At 37.1% G+C, this 17446-nt stretch overlaps 1 protein-coding gene across 50 annotated transcripts in view; it reads left to right on the top strand.

The window, feature by feature from the left end:
• ANK2 (ankyrin 2) overlaps positions 1–15156 on the top strand; it is a 568766-nt gene extending 553610 nt beyond the window's left edge. For 13 of the 50 annotated variants that reach the window (XM_037732068.1, XM_037732066.1, XM_037732078.1 and 10 more), the window contains 4 exons: positions 1593–1884; positions 4891–4974; positions 5086–5250; positions 12883–15071. In XM_037732068.1, the coding sequence (XP_037587996.1) occupies positions 1593–1884; positions 4891–4974; positions 5086–5250; positions 12883–12897 (556 nt within the window). In that variant the 3' untranslated portion in view covers positions 12898–15071. Of the gene's footprint in view, positions 1–1592; positions 1885–4312; positions 4406–4890; positions 4975–5085; positions 5251–6548; positions 6732–9538; positions 9631–12882 lie in introns of all 50 variants that reach the window. The other 37 variants (XM_037731985.1, XM_037731992.1, XM_037732005.1 and 34 more) reach the window with 8 other exon arrangements.
• Positions 15157–17446: the final 2290 nt, after the last annotated feature.

A 17446-nucleotide genomic window follows, 5' to 3' on the forward strand; every position in this document is an offset into this window, starting at 1 on the left:
AGCATAACTGGTTTTTAAATAATTCTGAAATGACCCTATCCATCATAAGTACCAGAGCTAAAGGGGAAAAAAAGCATTAACATGTAAGAGACATAATTGTGACAGTGTTATGTGGCACAGACATACAAGAACCAACTTTCAGAGCTGTGACTTTGAACAAGTCCTTAAGTGCTTTAAATATTCATCTCCACATCTATAAAGTATAGTAATAATATATACCTGACTCATCTCACAGGATCAAAAGTATAGTGTGTCTATGAAAACATCATCTAAACTGTAAAATTCCCTGTAGATGACATGGCCATGACTTGTAATATTGCTGCACCTCATTTGCTCTGTCGTGCTTCAGTTGTGGAGCTCATGGTGCCATTGCTGGTTGGGAGTATGAGCAGCGATGATGGAGATACCACAGCCAATGGTGCATTTCAACCAAGCTATGAGGGGACTAACCATAAAAGTGTGAATGAAATGCAAACTAGCCACATAGAATAAAAGACCATTAAAATGAAGTGGAATACAATTGGGGTGGGAATAAAGAGAAGTCTTCTGAAGAGCTTCTGGCTAAAGGAAACTACAGAGCCTAATTCTCCTCAGATTTAAGTTCCGGCCTTTATGGAAGCCAAAGAGAAAGAGTTGTTTAATTGACACTGATGGTCCAGAAAAAGAAAACAAATCATGAGGAAGGCCAACATATCCCTCACCCTGAAGTCTGAGAATAGGGTGTCATGAGATTGTATCAAAGCATTCCCTTTCATTTGGTGAGTTTTGTGGTCACTGACATGAGAGGAGAATGAAATGCATAATGAAATTATCTCTTCTTCCACTGAGCCACCCTTGCCCCATCATCCTGTAGGTTTTAAGGGTGAGCATAAAGAAAATATAAGAAAGAAGGAGAAGGACCAAGGAAAAGATGGCAAGAAGAGGAGACGATAACAGAGATATTTTAGGCATTTAATATCTATGGAGTGACAAAAAATTGCATTAAATCCCAAAAGAAGGCACCGAAGAGGCAAATAATCTTCTTATTTAGTAGTTGAGATTATATAAGGTTACGTTGGAGTAACTCTAGACTATATCAATGAAAAAAGTTTCCATGTCAAACTATTATTATGTAAAACAGTTTTTCAGAGGTACTGTAAGAATTTATAGTTATGAAAACTATATTAACATGGAGATTTATTTAATTCTGCCAAATTTTGATTCTTGCTTCAGAAGCCTTATTATCTACAAATCTTTACATAAAACTCCCCGCATCCCCAATATCAACTTGAGTTAGAAAAGACGAAACTGTAACTTATCTACATTGTAGAGGCTGGGTAACTGTAATACATTTTAGGATAATTTTTATCTTTAGAATAATACATCACTCTCTACCAATACTAGATCAATGAACTATGACTATATTTTGTCATATTATTTTTCTTCAAATGTCCTTTCTTGGCAAAATGTACAAACACAATTTTGACTGTCAGACTGTTTTGACTGTCATAGACTACGGAAAAACCAGTTCCATCTTGCCTTGTGATTTCCTTGCTTGAACAGGAGGTGACATGCAAATGCGCCTGAAGTATCATTTGGCTTTTTCATTCCAGTGTGACAAGTCCAGGAACAGAAGCGTCAGAGACTCAGAAGCCTACGGCAGTACCCGGCTCTCCCAGCAAGACACCTGAGGAAGTTAGCACCCCTCCTGAGGAGGAGAGGCTGTATCTCCAGACCCCAACATCCAGTGAGCGGGGAGGCTCTCCCATCATACAAGAACCTGACGAGCCCTCAGAGCACAGAGAGGAGAGTTCTCCAAGGAAAACCAGCCTCGTAATAGTGGAGTCTGCCGATAACCAGCTAGAGACCTGTGAAAGAGTCGATGAAGATGCAGCTTTTGAAAAGGTAAAACGTTCTTCTCCACTTTCTCACCCACCTGTAACAAAGCTACAAATCTTCCTCCAGTTTCCATTTTTCTGGTGTTTTATTTTTTTCACTTCAAACCAAAAAAGTTAACCAAATTAATTAACTTGGCACATGGAAACCCTCAACCCCTTTTAAAATCTGAGAGCCCAGGAATCTAGAAGAAATGGTGCAGTTTCAGTGCTAGCGATTTGACCATAAGCCCTGATCTTATCACATGGGAAACTCTTTTGCTAAGCAAAGTAAACACGGTGGTGACACAACATATCCGGAGGAGCTTTTCAAAATTAGTAATCTTAGGCATGAAAGCTGGTGGCAGAGATTCACAGTGTAAGTCTGCCATGTGATGTGCTGGGACCAGCCGGCTTGCAGGATCTCTGGGCTGTCAGGTGATGGGCACACAAGCTGTGGATATCGGGTGGGGTTTAGTTGCCAATATAAATTTTTCTCATTAGAGGCAAGATGATTTCCAAGTCAGATTTTTTTAAGATTTATTTTAGGAATGACTGAGAAAAAGAACATTGTGCCTAAACTTATTGCTGTTTCTAAATGTGCAAATGCCTGTGAGCGGCATGAGAGTGCATCACAGCACTTCCTTTCTCATTATGTAAGTTTTAAAATTGTGAAGAGGAGTGGGGATGATATGAAGAAATTAACCATTTATTCTCAAAATGTGGTCTATATGGTTTACATACCTCAGAATTGATTGGAAAGCTGGATCCCTCCTCAGAAACCCTGAATTAGAATGAATCCCCCAGGGTGTGGAGAGTGAGTGAGAATTTGCCTTTTCAGTAACTCCTCAGAGGATTCTCAGACACAAAGAAGTATGAGAATCTGTTTGAACTAAACTTAATTTAATATAAATTAAATTATATATTGTTTTTCCTTTTAAAAAGTAATAGAATTAAAAAATGTTTTGTATTTTAAAGTGTTTTTAGAGCATTAATATAAAGCTTAGTAGTAAAAGAAGAGTTAAAATAAATGATTGAAATTTTGGGAGGAAAATAAAGTGAAACAGCTTATCTTTGGGCTTAAGAAACATTTGTTTTTGCTCACTGTAAGAATGAGACCTGCTGCTGGGAATTATCTGAAATCATAACTAAAATTAGGAAAGATCCAGGCAGATGACAACTGTGTCCTGATTTCGGCAGTTTTCTTAAATAATAAATTCATCCCATGAATGAATTTCTATTCCAAGTTTGCTTTTGCACAGAATTACTCATATCTCAAATTCTTGGCTTAAATGAATACTAGTAAAAACGTTTCATACATGTTATCTGGGCTAAAAGCTACCAAATTTAGCTTAAGGGTCCGCAGGCTTAGTGAAGTTAGACTTGAAACAGTGATCTGGATAATACATATGTTTAATCTGTACAAAATCAATACATTTTTATAAGTCACTCTGAATTTCACATCATTTATACAGGCCTGTTCAACTTACTCTTGATGAGCATCCAGGCATTTCTCTTAAGTTTCCCATGTTGACCCTTATTTCTCATAACCCTAACTTGGTCATTCAATTTTAATCACTTTTCTTGCCAACCATATTCCTAGGCAGCAGATTCCTGATTATATTTAAAGTATAATTTGCTTTGAAATTTACATGTCTTCCTTTAGCAGAGATAAATATAAACATATAAGTTGAGTTTTACAATAGATTAAGTAAACCTACTTGAACTTTCTCTTTTTTAAAAACAAAATTTCATTAGGAAACTGTAATTTGATATATGACTCCTAAAATAATGTGTGCTAAGCTGAAATTATGTTCTTTGCTTTATCTCTGGCTTTTGGCCAGAGCCCTAAAATACTATTGACCACTTTATTTCAACTTCTCTGCAAAATTAGTCTAATATTATTCATAGTCTGTCTTTTTTTCATGCCAGGGAGATGTACTATTGGTTAGATAATAGCTACAGGAAATGTTGACTTCCTGCAAGAAGTTCTTCCAGAAACAGGGGATATTCCTGTACCTTTGGGTTAATAAGTCCAAGCCTAAGCACAAGTGTCAGTGGCTCATACGTGTTTACTCAGCTGCTGAGGGTCTATGTTAACAGTCAGGCTTTTTAAAATAGGAGTTTAAGTAAAAGAAGTCATGTGAGCAAGCTGCTTGTTTTTTGGAGAGATTTTGACAGGTGGGTTCTCCAACAGTTCTCAGAATTCCAGAATTTTTTTTTTTTTATTTATTGGANAAAAAAAAAAAAAAAAAAAAAGAAAACAGCAAAAGAAACCAAAACACTGTATTTTTGTTGAAATCTGAGACCAGCACACACTTGTTTTCACCTCTACCAACTTGTCCACCAAAGCCTCCATGAGTAAAAGTTTCATAATACAATGTAAGCGAAAGAAGAAACTGGTAGTGAAGTCATTCCTTAGCATGTTAAACAAAACAATGCTTCCATGCTTCCACCAGGAGCTAACAGAGGAATTAGGGGAGCTGGAGGCCAGCTCAGATGAGGAGGCGATGGTAACTACCAGGGTTGTCCGCCGGCGAGTGATTATTCAGGTACCCGCTGTTAAATTACCGCACGTCAGGGACCGTTCTGTCCCCATACCCTTAGAGAGTGATCAGCCTGGATCTATGAAGGCTTGGCATGTTCCCTAGGTAGTGCATGGCCATTCAAAAGCAGATCCCTTAACTCTCCTCAGCTCTGTTTGTGAAGAAATGCAATGGTCATGATATTTGCAGCCTTCCTCCAAGAGAGCCACCAAACAAGAGCAAGATTTGGCTTCTTCACTTCCATCCACCTCACCACTCGCTTACCTATTTTTGTTGAAGTTTTGTCTAACTTTGGTCAGATTCTCCTAAGCATGTTTTTACCCACCTGCATTTTTCTTTTAAACAAACTGGTTGCCAGGATTTTGTATCTCAGCAATGCTTCTCAACATCGCCTTTGATTTTCTAACATTCCTCGTGTTATAAGCGCTTGGGAGTAGTTCCTCAGAATTGGTGCCAAACAGCACAGTGACCCTTTTCTCCCAACTGTTTAGGGAGACGATATGCCTGAAATACCCCCAGAAACAGTCACAGAAGAAGAATACATTGATGAACACGGACACACCGTGGTAAAGAAGGTATTGTCTAGAATATCCTAACAGGGTTAATTACAAACTTCCTGTTTAAAATGTATCAATTCCATGAGACAGCCACATAAAAATAAGATACACAAATGAAATACATTTCAGGTTACTAGGAAAATCATTAGGCGGTATGTATCCTCTGAAGGCACAGAGAAGGAAGAGATTACGGTGCAGGGAATGCCACAGGAACCTGTCAGCATCGAGGAAGGGGATGGCTATTCCAAAGTTATAAAGCGTGTTGTATTGAAGAGTGACACCGAGCAGTCAGAGGTGAGACAACCTGATTCTCTAAAACCCATTCAATGGAGAGGACCAAAATAGAGCTCAAAAAAGATGAATGAGATTGTTTATTCATATCAGCCTCACTTCTCCCTTTTATAGGTAGTTTGCTTTTAGTTGAACATTCACTTTTTTTTTTTTCATGATTCTGTGATTTAAAGACAGCCATCTGGGAGACTTCTAGACATTATACTTGTTGTTTTTGTTTGTCCTTTTTAAAAATCTCTACTCTTTATTTAATTCATGATTGACCATGGCAGACATCCAAAAGTCAGATTTTGAAGGATTATAATTCTATTTGCTGGGCAATCAGTATGCTGTGGAGAGACCATATAAAAATGCACTGTGGTGCTTGTGTTGAGTTGGCACACGAGCCATCTGAAAGTCACTCCAGATAAATGTTTGAGATTCAGATTTCTGCATTGCAGAGTTACTAAACTAAGGATCTAGAAATTCTTTATCTTTTTTTTTTTGAAATGGAGTCTCACTGCCACCCAGGCAGAAGTGCAGTGGCGCAATCCCAGTTCACTGCAACCTCCACCTCCCAAGTTCAAGTAATTCTCCTGCCTTAGCCTCCCAATAGCTGGGATTATAGGCACCCACCACCATGCCCAGCTATTTTTTGTATTTTTAGTAGAGATAGCATTTCACCATGATGGCCAAGCTGGTCTCAAACTCCTGATCTCAAATGATCCACCTGCCTTGGTCTCCCAAAGTGCTGGAGTTACAGGCATGAGCCATTGCATCTGCAGAGTTATACTTTTATTTATTTATGTTTTACTTCCCTCTTTCAGGGTTGTATTTACTTCTTTTGACAAATAGTTTGTGAAACTCTCACTATTTTCCATTCCTTCGCATCCTCAAAATTTTATATTATGCATATGAGAATTCTCTAGAAATCTATTTTTCAGTTTCTCATAGCTTTTAGATTTCCTCCTTTGAGGGGTAATTTTATTTTCGTAATACCAAAAGAAATTATTTAAACATGAGAAAAGAGAGTTTCTTCACATATTATTATGTCTGTATTACACTGAGCAGTCAGTTTCTTATTCACAAAACTGATAACTCTTTGTTCCAATGACTAGTTAAGGTTGCTTTGGTATTGTGAAGAAACACTCATGATGTAGATATTACCAATAGATTATAGTGTGTTTTTTTCTAACTCTGCTTCCCATTGCTGTTTTCTGGAAACGTTATATTTTTGTCCTTTGTTTTTTAACATAGTAAAAATTCATCATAATTATGTTTGGCAGTCAGACATTGTCTATTGTGTGTCCTTCATTCATTAGGTCACTTTGTGTGAGCCCAGCATTTTGTCCAGTACCTCACAATTTCAGGCTGAGCCAGTGGAAGGCCGTAGAGTCAGCAAAGTTGTTAAAACAACTGTGGTACGTGGAGAGAGGATGGAGAAACATCTGGGGGATTCTAGTTTAGCCACTGATCTTCCTTCAGCCAAAGATGACTTTGATGAGGTATAGAAGCATCATCATTTTGTCTTTTTATGTGTATGTGTTTTATGTAGCTTTGCATTTGAAAAGAAAATCATTTGTCACTGTGTTATTCCATACATGAATTCACGGAAAGGTGTGGAATAATTCAAGAGGGTAGAACTCCTGTTTCAATAACTTGCAGAGTAACATTTCCTCAAACTGTGGTGTTCCTTGGTGTCACCTTAACAGCTTTTAAAAATCCAGGATTTGCTTCTGCTGAATCAGACTCAGAATCTTGGGAGCTGTGGTATGATTATAGATCTTGTTTAAAAGTTGTAGAAATGTCTTGCACTGCCAATTAATAAGGGAAAGAAATAAAGACATTGCAAATTGTACTTTTAGCCAGTCTTTTCAAATATCATCTGTGATTGATATTAAAGAAAATTCAGACATATCCCATGTCCATAATTTTTAAAAGCATTTACAACTATTTAAGTTCCGGTTTCCAACAGTTAAGAAAATGGGTCCACAGTAACAGATCCACAAACTGTTACCAAAATCCCAAAATTCTGAAAGCCAAAACAAATTTTGTATGTTAATTTGGAAATGAAACTTGAAATAAATTGGCATGGAGCTATTATGGCACAAAGTTTTTTTATTCCACTTAGGATGAATGTTTCAATGATATAAAAGTGGGTTTGGTTACAGGATGCCATCTTTACCTCCTCTGGGGTGTCAGTATTATACAGTACTGTCATGCATCACTTAATCCATTTATGACAGAGGTTGCAATTTTTTAAAGTTTTGCATGAGTGGAAAATCAGACATTGGTGATGACCTTGAGCAGTAGGATGTAAATAACTCTCACATGCCCAGCTTTCACTAGGCATGTGTGGGTTTGAATGACAAGGATATGTGCTAGGAAATGCATCGTTAGGCAACTTTGTCATTGTGTGAACATCGCAGAGCGTCGTTACACAAACCTAGATGGTCTCACCTACTACACACCTAGGGTGTACGGGATAGCCTATTGCTCCTAGGCTATAAACCTGCACAGCATGTTACTGTGCTGAATACTGTAGGCAATTATAACACAATGGTAAGTATTTCCCCATCTAAAAATAGAACAGATACAGTAAACATACAAAATAAAAGATTAAAAATGTTCTCCGGGAATAGTATACTTACCATGGACGGAGCTTGCAGGACTGGAAGTTGCTCTGGATGAGTCGGTGAGTGAGTGGTGAGTGAAGGTGAAGGCCTAGGACATTACTGCGTGCCACTGTGGACTTTATCAACACTGTACACTTAGGCTATGCTGAATTTTTTTTTTTAATTTCCTTTAATTTTAAAAAATCTTCTTTCTGTAATAATAAATTAACTTTAGCTTACTGTAACTCTGACTTTACAAGCTTCCACATTTGTTTTAACTTTTGACTCTTTTGTAACAACACAGGTTAAAATGCAAACATGTTGTGAAGGTGCATGAATAAATAGTTTTTCTTTATATCGTTATATAAACTTTTTTCTGTTTTTAATTGTTTTAATTTATGATTTGTTTTTATGTTTTAAGACTTTTTTTGCTAAAAACAAAAGACCTAAACATATACATTAGCCTAGGCCTTCACAAGATGAGAATTCTCAATCTCACTGTCTTCCTCCTCTGCATACTGTGCCACTGGAAGGTCATCATGAGCAATAATGCACAGAGCTGTCATCTCCTAAGAAAACAATATCTTCTTCTGCAATACCTCCTGAAGGACTGTCTGAGGCTCCTTGATAATTAACTGTCTTTTAATAAATAAAAGAAGTACATTCTAAAATAGTGATGAAGTATCACTTTTATAGTACTTGATAATGATAAGTGACTGTTAACTGATTTATGTATTTACTATACATAGTAAATTTATTTACCGTACATAAACCAGTAACATGGTCATTTGTTAAATTTATCGAGTATTATGTACCCTACATAATTGTATGCATTATGCTTTTATATGATTAGCAGGTTAGTAGGTTTATCTACACCAGTGTCACCACACACATCTGAGTAATACATTGCACCATGAAGTTAGAACAGCTATAGCGTCATTAGGTAATAGGAATTTTTTTAGCCCCATTATAATCTTATGGAACCATGTCGTATATGCAGTCCATTCTTAATCAAAATGTCATTATGTGGCATGTGACTGTATATGCATTATATTACCTTGCTAAAATCTAAAAGGGACAAAAAAAAAAATCTAAATTGTTGAAACATGTCTGGCCCCAGAGTTTTGACTAAGGGATCCTGGGTATGTGCAAATATCTACAAAGTATTTTTGCTATTGGAACATTTTCACACTAAATGCTATATGTGTGTCTTCTACTATACCCGTAATATATATTGAAATTATATATTAATTCACTGGAGTATTAAAAGCAAACCTTTTTAAATACTTTCAGTTTTCATATTTTGACAACTAGCAATCTTGAATGATCAAAAGATGAATTATCTGAGTTATACTGTTGGCTCTTGTTTGCTTGTTTTTGCCTCTGGTCATTATATTTATCATTAAAATCTTCACTGTGAAAGGAGTAGGGTGAAGCAAGGAAGAAATTGAAAGTCAATCCATATGGATATTAGTTAGCAGCTTTTGTAAAGTAAAATAAGAAATTTCCCTCACAAATGAGAGAAACTGAAAGGACTTGTTAAATAGAACTCCAAACTTAGATCTGCTTCTAGGAATTGTATTTATTTATCCTTTCAAGTATCTTTTCATACTGATGATGAGTAAAGCAAAGCAATAGATGGTTTGAAAGTCTGTGGTTTATGACAAGCTTTTTCTTTTCTTTTCTTCTTACTTCAGGCTTTGAGTTACACAGGTAGCCACATGAAAGTCCACTTACCCAGTTTAGTAGAGAATGAGATCCTGAAAGAGGATGGATCAATAATTAAAAGGTTTGGGTTAGCATGGGGTGATGCTTTGCCAACTAACACCATAAAAAATTTTACCAGCTTTTAGAAAAGAAGGGGAGAATTCCTACATATGCCCTAAAGCTGGCTACTCTCCTGCATTATAAGGCTTTGGTCAAGTAATGGACCCATCAGTGTATTATCCCTGAAGTATCCTCTTGATACTTTAAACATAACACTAAGTCACAGCAAGAATCAGACTCGAGCTTACACAGTCTGACTCACTGGGTTTTAGCAAGTCATCAACTTAGTTAAAGCCAGACTTTGGATATAGATTCAGAGAGCATAGGAAGGATAATCTAATCAGTGGAACACAAATTAATTTTGTGACCAGCTATATTTAGCTCGATCTTAGTAAATCATTACTTTGAATGATATGTGCTTTCTTTTAACAGCTGTTTTATGATTCTGCATGTGAGTGGCAAATAACATACGCATGAGTTTGATACCCATGAAACAAATGTACCTAGCCATGCTGAAACCTGGGCTTTAATGAATTAAGCAAGTGTCATGAAAGCAGTAAGGAGCTCATTTTTATGCTTATACAAGGGGGCTGACTGTGAGGCACGCTGGTCTGCCTCTGTCTCTGTCATGGATTTGATGTATAAACTTGGGTACTGTTTCATAGATCTATTCTCTAACAGCACTGTAAGTATTAAGATTAATAAAATGTGCTCAGCTTCTCAGTGAAAAGACACAATGGAAATCCAAGTTACCATTGTGCTTTTCACTTCATTGAAAAGGAGAGATTGTCATTCAGAGTATGCTACAAAACTATTTTAAGCCTTTAGAACATAATAATTAGAGCAGCAAAATTAAAGGTTCTGTCGCAATTCCACCCTCCAATCAAATGGGAAAACCGCAGCAGCTAGGAATTTAAAAGAGTGTAATTGCTGTCTCAGAACTATAAAAATGCGACATGAATTAAGGGTAAAATGCCTTTTATACTCTCAACTTTTAAGTCTTTTATTCAATTATTCAGATGAAACCACGTAATTCACGCATGTCCCACCATCATGGGCTCTTCAAACTGGAATAGATTGAGAGACCAATTAATTCAAAGTTCTCAATTACAGCTGGTGAATTTGAAACCAGAAATATAGACAATTCCATACAGTTCCACAGCTAGTAAGTTACGTACGCTAGTTAGTTGCGGAACTCTATTTGTGATGTACGATGCTTTATATTATACATTGTTGAAGACATCACATACATGTGCATATTCAGAAGCACATTGGCTTACATTTACCTGCACAAAATATCATGAAATGTCCTATAATGGAGGCTTAAGCCCTGGCATCAGTGCTATAAAGGCTTCTACTAGCTCTTTGCAGAAATAGTCAGAAATGTGCCTTTTTGAAGAAAAAAAAATGGTTGCTAAATATTTAGAAAAACAAAACCTAATTTCAATCATTGGAATCAGATTTGACCTTTTCATCAGCAAGAACAAATTTGAGTTTGCTTCCAGATGCAGAACAATTCATATAGCATTAAAGAAAAAGGGAGAGTAGGAGAACCGGAGGGAAGAAGGAAACAATGATGTCCAAAAGAAACTGAAAATATTTTGGCTGAAGTAAGTTCTTTTTTAAAAGTTAAGATGATTGTCACAAAATCACAGAGGTATTGGAAGATGACAGAACTTCCAGCTTCTGAGCACTGGGAACCTATAAGGAAAATGCTGGGTAAAGCTCCAAAAACCGATCATTTCCTGCGGATGTTTTAAGTGAAGATACGTGATAAATGATTATGGACTCAGGCTCAAGGAATCTTTGGCTCTTGGCCCCACTGCATGCTAACTGTTATTTTTTATTTGGACTATTGCTTATATTCTCTAAGGCTCAATTTCTTTACTTCTTATAATAATAGTGTCTGGCACATAAAACAGATTCATCAAATATTTGTGCAATGAAGATCTGCATTTAGAAGTATATAGTGAAAAGGGCTGCTCTGCTTATGGAGTAGCCATTCTTTATTCATTCACTTTCCTAGTAAGCTTGCTTTTACTTTACTCTAAAAACAACAAACAAACAAACAAAACAAAAATGAAGTATATAGTGAAAAGAACTGAGAATGAGCAAATTATAATTATTTTTAAGTACCGTTACAGGAAAATATTAGTATGACTTAAAATTAGTACGACTATACAAAAGTTTTATCTCTGGCTGAATGCGGTTACTCACACCTGTAATCCCAACACTTTGGGAGGCCAAGGGGGACAGATCACCTGAGCTTAGGCGTTTGAGACCAGCCTGGTCAACATGACAAAACCCTGTCTCTACTAAAAATACAAAAAATTATCTGGGCATGATGGCACATGCCTATAATCCCAGCTACTCAGGAGGCTGAGGCCAGAGAATTGCTTGAACCCAGGAGGTAGAGGTTGCGATGAGCTGGGATTGCACCACTGCACTCCAGCCTGACCAACAAAGCGGGACTCTGTCTCAAAAAAAAAGGGGATATAGTTCCTTTTCTCAAGTGACCACCAGTCTTGTAAGGGAAGCGAGTAAGCAACAGACTGTTAAATGGCAAGAAATACACAAAATGAGCAATATCTGTGAGGCTCTGAGAATACAGAGGAAACATTGTCTCTCAATGGCTTTTCTCTTTTTCCCTTCTTCCCCCACCATCTCCAGATGGTAAAGTTAGACACCTGGGCAGACCTTCATCTTTTGCTAGCAGCCACCTTCTTATATATTGATAGACTAATATTTTAGTTTATAAAGACCTATGTCTCATAAAAACCTCTCTGAAAATATAATTTTGGGAGGATCGGATCAGGGCGTGACTGTAAGGTTTAAGCTGGCAGCTAAAGTGTTTCAAATAAATTAAAAACTATTTTTTTTAGCCTCTCAATGGGTACTTGTGGTACTATTTCAGAATGAACCAAACTCTATTAAGTCAGGGATACATGATCAAAACGTGAATGATTTTATGGTTAGTTTTTGAGAAGATCAAATTAAAGCATGATTTCATTTATTTGGAATTTTTCTTAAAGATTTAAAAAATACTCCTTGGTCCAAAACACACTTTAAAAAATCTCATGAATCATTTTAGGGAGGGGAGTCATGTTTAAAAGAAAGACATAAAAATATGTCCATAGTTTGTTATGCTAATACTTTGGTGTGAAAACATCTAAAGGTAAGACAATAAGTACTCAGTGCAATGGCCACCTTCATACCTAACAGCTGCCCTCTAACAGTGAAAAGAGCATAATTCTCTTTATCTGCTTTTCTCCAGGACAACCATGAGTAAAGCCAGTACACAGAAGAGGGCTGTGGTGAAGGACCAGCATGGAAAACGCATTGACTTGGAGCACCTGGAGGATGTACCAGAAGCACTAGACCAGGACGACCTCCAGCGCGATCTCCAGCAGCTCCTTCGGCATTTCTGCAAGGAGGACTTGAAGCAAGAGGCCAAATGAGGGGCTGCCCAGTTCTCACACCAGAAACCACACATTCACTCAATATGCAGCTTCCTGTTTCAGTAGAGGAGTGACCTAACTGGCCTAATTAATGGGATACCCCGACATTTCCACTGTTAGCAAATATATGGCATTTTGTTTTAGTTTTCCCCCATCCTCTTTAACTATAAAGCTAATTTGTGACCAAAGATGGCATCCTTCATACTGGATGCTGTATCCACTACTTCGTTGTGTCTGTGCTAACCTGGGAACTGGCCACCTCCATTGTTCTTTGCTTCTGCACAAGATCCATGAAAATCCATTGATCAGAAGAACTTCACCTGCAGACCTCTTCAAGTGACATTATGTAAGAATCCTTCCAAGGGATATCTATGTACAATGTATATAGCTGAAATGCTCAGATGAACAACACATTAAAATTAAAACCACTGCCTATTATAACTACACTGGGCATCAGAATAAAAGGCCTCTAGAAATTGCTGAACAATGGTTAATTAAGATATTGCTAACACAATCGAGTGATAATACAGTTTTACTGCAAAAGAAGCACTTCAGACCTAATCATGTCCTTAGAACTTCCAGAGTAGCCGCTGCTCCCAGCCAAAGGTGGGTTAATAGCCTTGAAGAACTGTCCTGAGAAGTTACTGCTGGTGCTGGCTAGCCATGACTTAGGACTCTCTAAAAGCCACTCTGAGGCAGGGGAGAAGGGAGCAGAGGGCACACAGAATGAAACGATGGGGTATTCAGTTGCTAGCAGCCACATTGTGTGGCATTCTAGCATCTTCAGGTCTTTAGATTTTGGAAAAGTTGGCAGGGTATTTTAAAAGCTATAACTACTGTAGTTTTCCAGTTTTCATTGCTGCTTTAGCAAACCACGCTGTCTTACTGGTGGTACTTACTTCTGGCCACTGCACTGTAGATAATTCATTGGAAACAAGATTTACCCACTACATAAAAGGTTAAACTCCTTCAGTATGTTGGAGTGGTGTCTTTTTCTTTTTCTTTTTTTCAGGTTGATATCTTCTCTAATACCTGCATGTGGCATTTAAAAATCAAAACCACGGTCTATCCCCTCTTCTAATCACGTTAATGGTTTCCATTCTTTTTACCCTGAGTGAGCACTTTTCACTTTCCAGCTAGGTCTGTTTTTCAGCTTGCAGAAGAGATTGAGAAATCCTTGAAAAATTGGTTTTGGTTAAAATTTTTGGTTTATTTATTTGAAATCCACACTCCCTTGGAAACTCTTAAGTGCATTTGTGCACTTCTGTTTGTTTGTCTCAAATAAGGGACTATAACAGTCTGAGTAATTTCCATGTCCTCTTCCTTATTCCTCTAGTGGTTGAAGTTGTGTAGCATTTTAACATATATATATTCACAAATATATTCATATAAACAGTATACATTTTGAATCAGTCATTTGTTAAAGAAAAGTATATTCAATGAAGATGAAATTTAAATAAAAAAGGACAGAGTCTATCCTCCAGGGATTGAACATTTTCCAATTATCTGGTCTTTTCCTGTTGTGCAAAAATGACTCATTGCTCTGAATGTCAAAAACAAATGCGACAAACAATGGCACTTCATCATTTAAAGTAATGTTGCCAAGAGAAAAAATTTCCTGGGAGGGAGGTTTCCCACAAGCCAAATCTCTCTCTTAAGCCTCAAATGCTAGCACTTTCTGGCAGTTGGATAGGAAATTAAACATTCTTTGGCAGCCAAAATAAGAGAGGCCGATGGTGAAACTTTTTGAGACACCCTATGGCCTTCTTGTCAAAACCTTCACTGGAGCTCAAGAAAAGCATTTCTGTTGTGTTATTTGCAGTGCAGATGATGTCTGTGTAACAACATAATGGTTATTCACCTTTTTTGATTTTGATTTTTGCTGTGTTATCAAAAACTTGAATACTGTGAGAAGAAGTGAATTTTCAGTTGACGAATCAGCATCTTGTTCCCATGGTGATAACACTAATTGAATATATCTATGAGGGCATGTATTAGTTAATGGAAAAAAAATACAACACTAACAATACATAGCTGCAATGTGTACAATGGCTGATTTAATTAAATAAAATGTACAAGTGTTAAATGTGGCAACAGTGATTTGTTCTTCTTTATCACAAATCTGTGATTTCAGGAGAATGAGAGGTTATTAAAAAGATGAGCTGGATTTGAAACCAACAGAAAGACACAAATTGCTTTTTTTCTTATTGTTTCTATTTAGTTATTGAATATGCTATATACAGGAACTGGATTAAGCACTGGGATAAATAGATTTTGCCTCTGCCCTCAAGAAATTTTCATTGTTCTTGTTATGCAAAAGGAGAAAATAAGGATTTTAGTTTTGGATCACTACTAAATGAAAAAAAAATAGGAATTTGGGGACTTGCAGGAGATGAGAAAGGGTAAGTGGGATGGGCAGCAATGCAAGGCTGGTATGGTCCTCTCCCATGAGGCCATGGCTGTCACTAAACACCTTCTGCCTTTGGGAACAGCAGTTGGCTCTGGAGTTTTATTTCTTAGAGACTGAGAATTTAAAATTAAATGAATAATTAATATAAATAAAGACAGGGCAGGACTATGCAAAATCAAAATCAGTTGTGTTTGGAGAGTTTTCTTTCATTTCTTGAAAAATCCCTTTACTACTGCTGTGACATTTTTAACAGTAAAAACAAAACAAAAAAGACGTAATTTAGAAATTGAGTAGGTTTGATCTAAATTTTATCTGGTATGAGACAGGAAGTTCACTGGATCTGATTTCTATCCCTGCTTGATTTACAGGTCTTCTGAAAGTTAAATACCAATTATGCTTGACATTTTCCACAGAAAACAGTTAAAGTCAAAAATAATTCTAAAATAGGAGTGTCTATGTGATCGTCTCTTTCCCTCTCATTTGTTTAATGTGCTGTACTTTCTACTTATGGGAACTCTGGGCTTGTGATACTTTGGGTTTGATTAAGGAGATCAAAGCATCAGAGAAGATTCAATGTCTTCTCAAGTTTAATTATTTGCTGTGTAAAACCCATTTTTGTAAAAGAACTTCAGTGACTCATATGCCGTGTTACAGAAATATAGTTAAAGGTAGGGTGGGGGAAACTTCCAGACTGAGAGAAGATTATGCAGAACTCATAAATCACTTGTATTAGTCATGAAGAGGTGTAAGTGACATGTAAGCACACTGAAACAGGCCGAATTGAATTTGAAATTAGTTTGCTTGTGGAGTCACTTGATTGATGTCAGCATGGAGAGCCTGGGCGTGGGCAAGTTGTCAGGCAAATGAATAAATCAGATAAAGAGAAGTTAAACATAGGTCTAGTGAGAACCAATATCACTACGAGGTTTTCATGAATAATAGAATAAAGATGAACTGCCTGCTTTCATCATGCTTTAAAAGAAAATGTTTCAAAGTCTATGTCTTCGATTGCCACCTCTGCTTAATAACTATATGCTCCTTTCTTCAATTAAGGTCTGATTTCTCTTTCTAATTGAAGCTAGAATTACAATCATAGAATGAATCACCAAAGTAAATATGTAATACAATTTCATCTCACTGTAATAGAACATTTAAGAAAATGTTTTAGATATCCCTGGGGCAGGGGTGGGGGCGGGGATGTCCTGCACAGAAATTAAAATACTCCTATTGGGTTATACTCAGGCTTTCTGGGAAAAACAAAAGGACTCCCTTGTTTTAAATTAGCATCACAGTATGGAGTAAATAGTGGATATGAATAGACTTTGGGTGGACTTATCATGTATGGTAAACAGACATTTGACAGTGGTACTTGTAATAACTCAAGAGATGTCTTCAGTCACCAGAGACATTCAGTGGTTAAGTTCATAAGGTGTTTCTATGAGGCAATATGACAAATTGGGTAAGTTGTGATCTTACAGTAAGACCTGGATTGGAATCAGTTTAACTGTGTCTAGCCCCGTTGTGTGACTTTGTGAAGTCTACCCACTGGATGGTAATTTCCTCATCTGTAAAATCAGAGATACTGCTACTAGCCTTGGATGCATCTCACTGTTCCAGGCAGGGAAGGGCAGCCAGCCCTGACCTGTCTTTCACTCCTTAGTGTAGAAGAGCCCCTGTCGCCCAAGTGTCCTTGATGTCCATTCATTGTTGACCTCTATTTTTCACCCTCTGCCTCTGTGTAGGAGTCAGTCTCAGGGTGAGTGTTAAAGGCATTAACTTACCCTCTAGGTTAGAAAATACAGTTAATCTTTTCCTGTTTGGGAATCACAGGGGTGTTGTCAGTTAAGCCCTTTGATTCACTTCCTATTCTGAGGAAGGATTCTTCAGGATCTCTTTCTGTTTCCTCAGTGGTTCCTGTATTAGAGTTTTCTAGAAGGACAGAACTAATAGGATATATATATATATATATA

Source organism: Cebus imitator, unplaced genomic scaffold, assembly GCF_001604975.1.
Source record: "Cebus imitator isolate Cc_AM_T3 unplaced genomic scaffold, Cebus_imitator-1.0 Scaffold17, whole genome shotgun sequence".
In the NCBI taxonomy this organism is placed as follows: Eukaryota; Metazoa; Chordata; class Mammalia; order Primates; family Cebidae; genus Cebus; species Cebus imitator.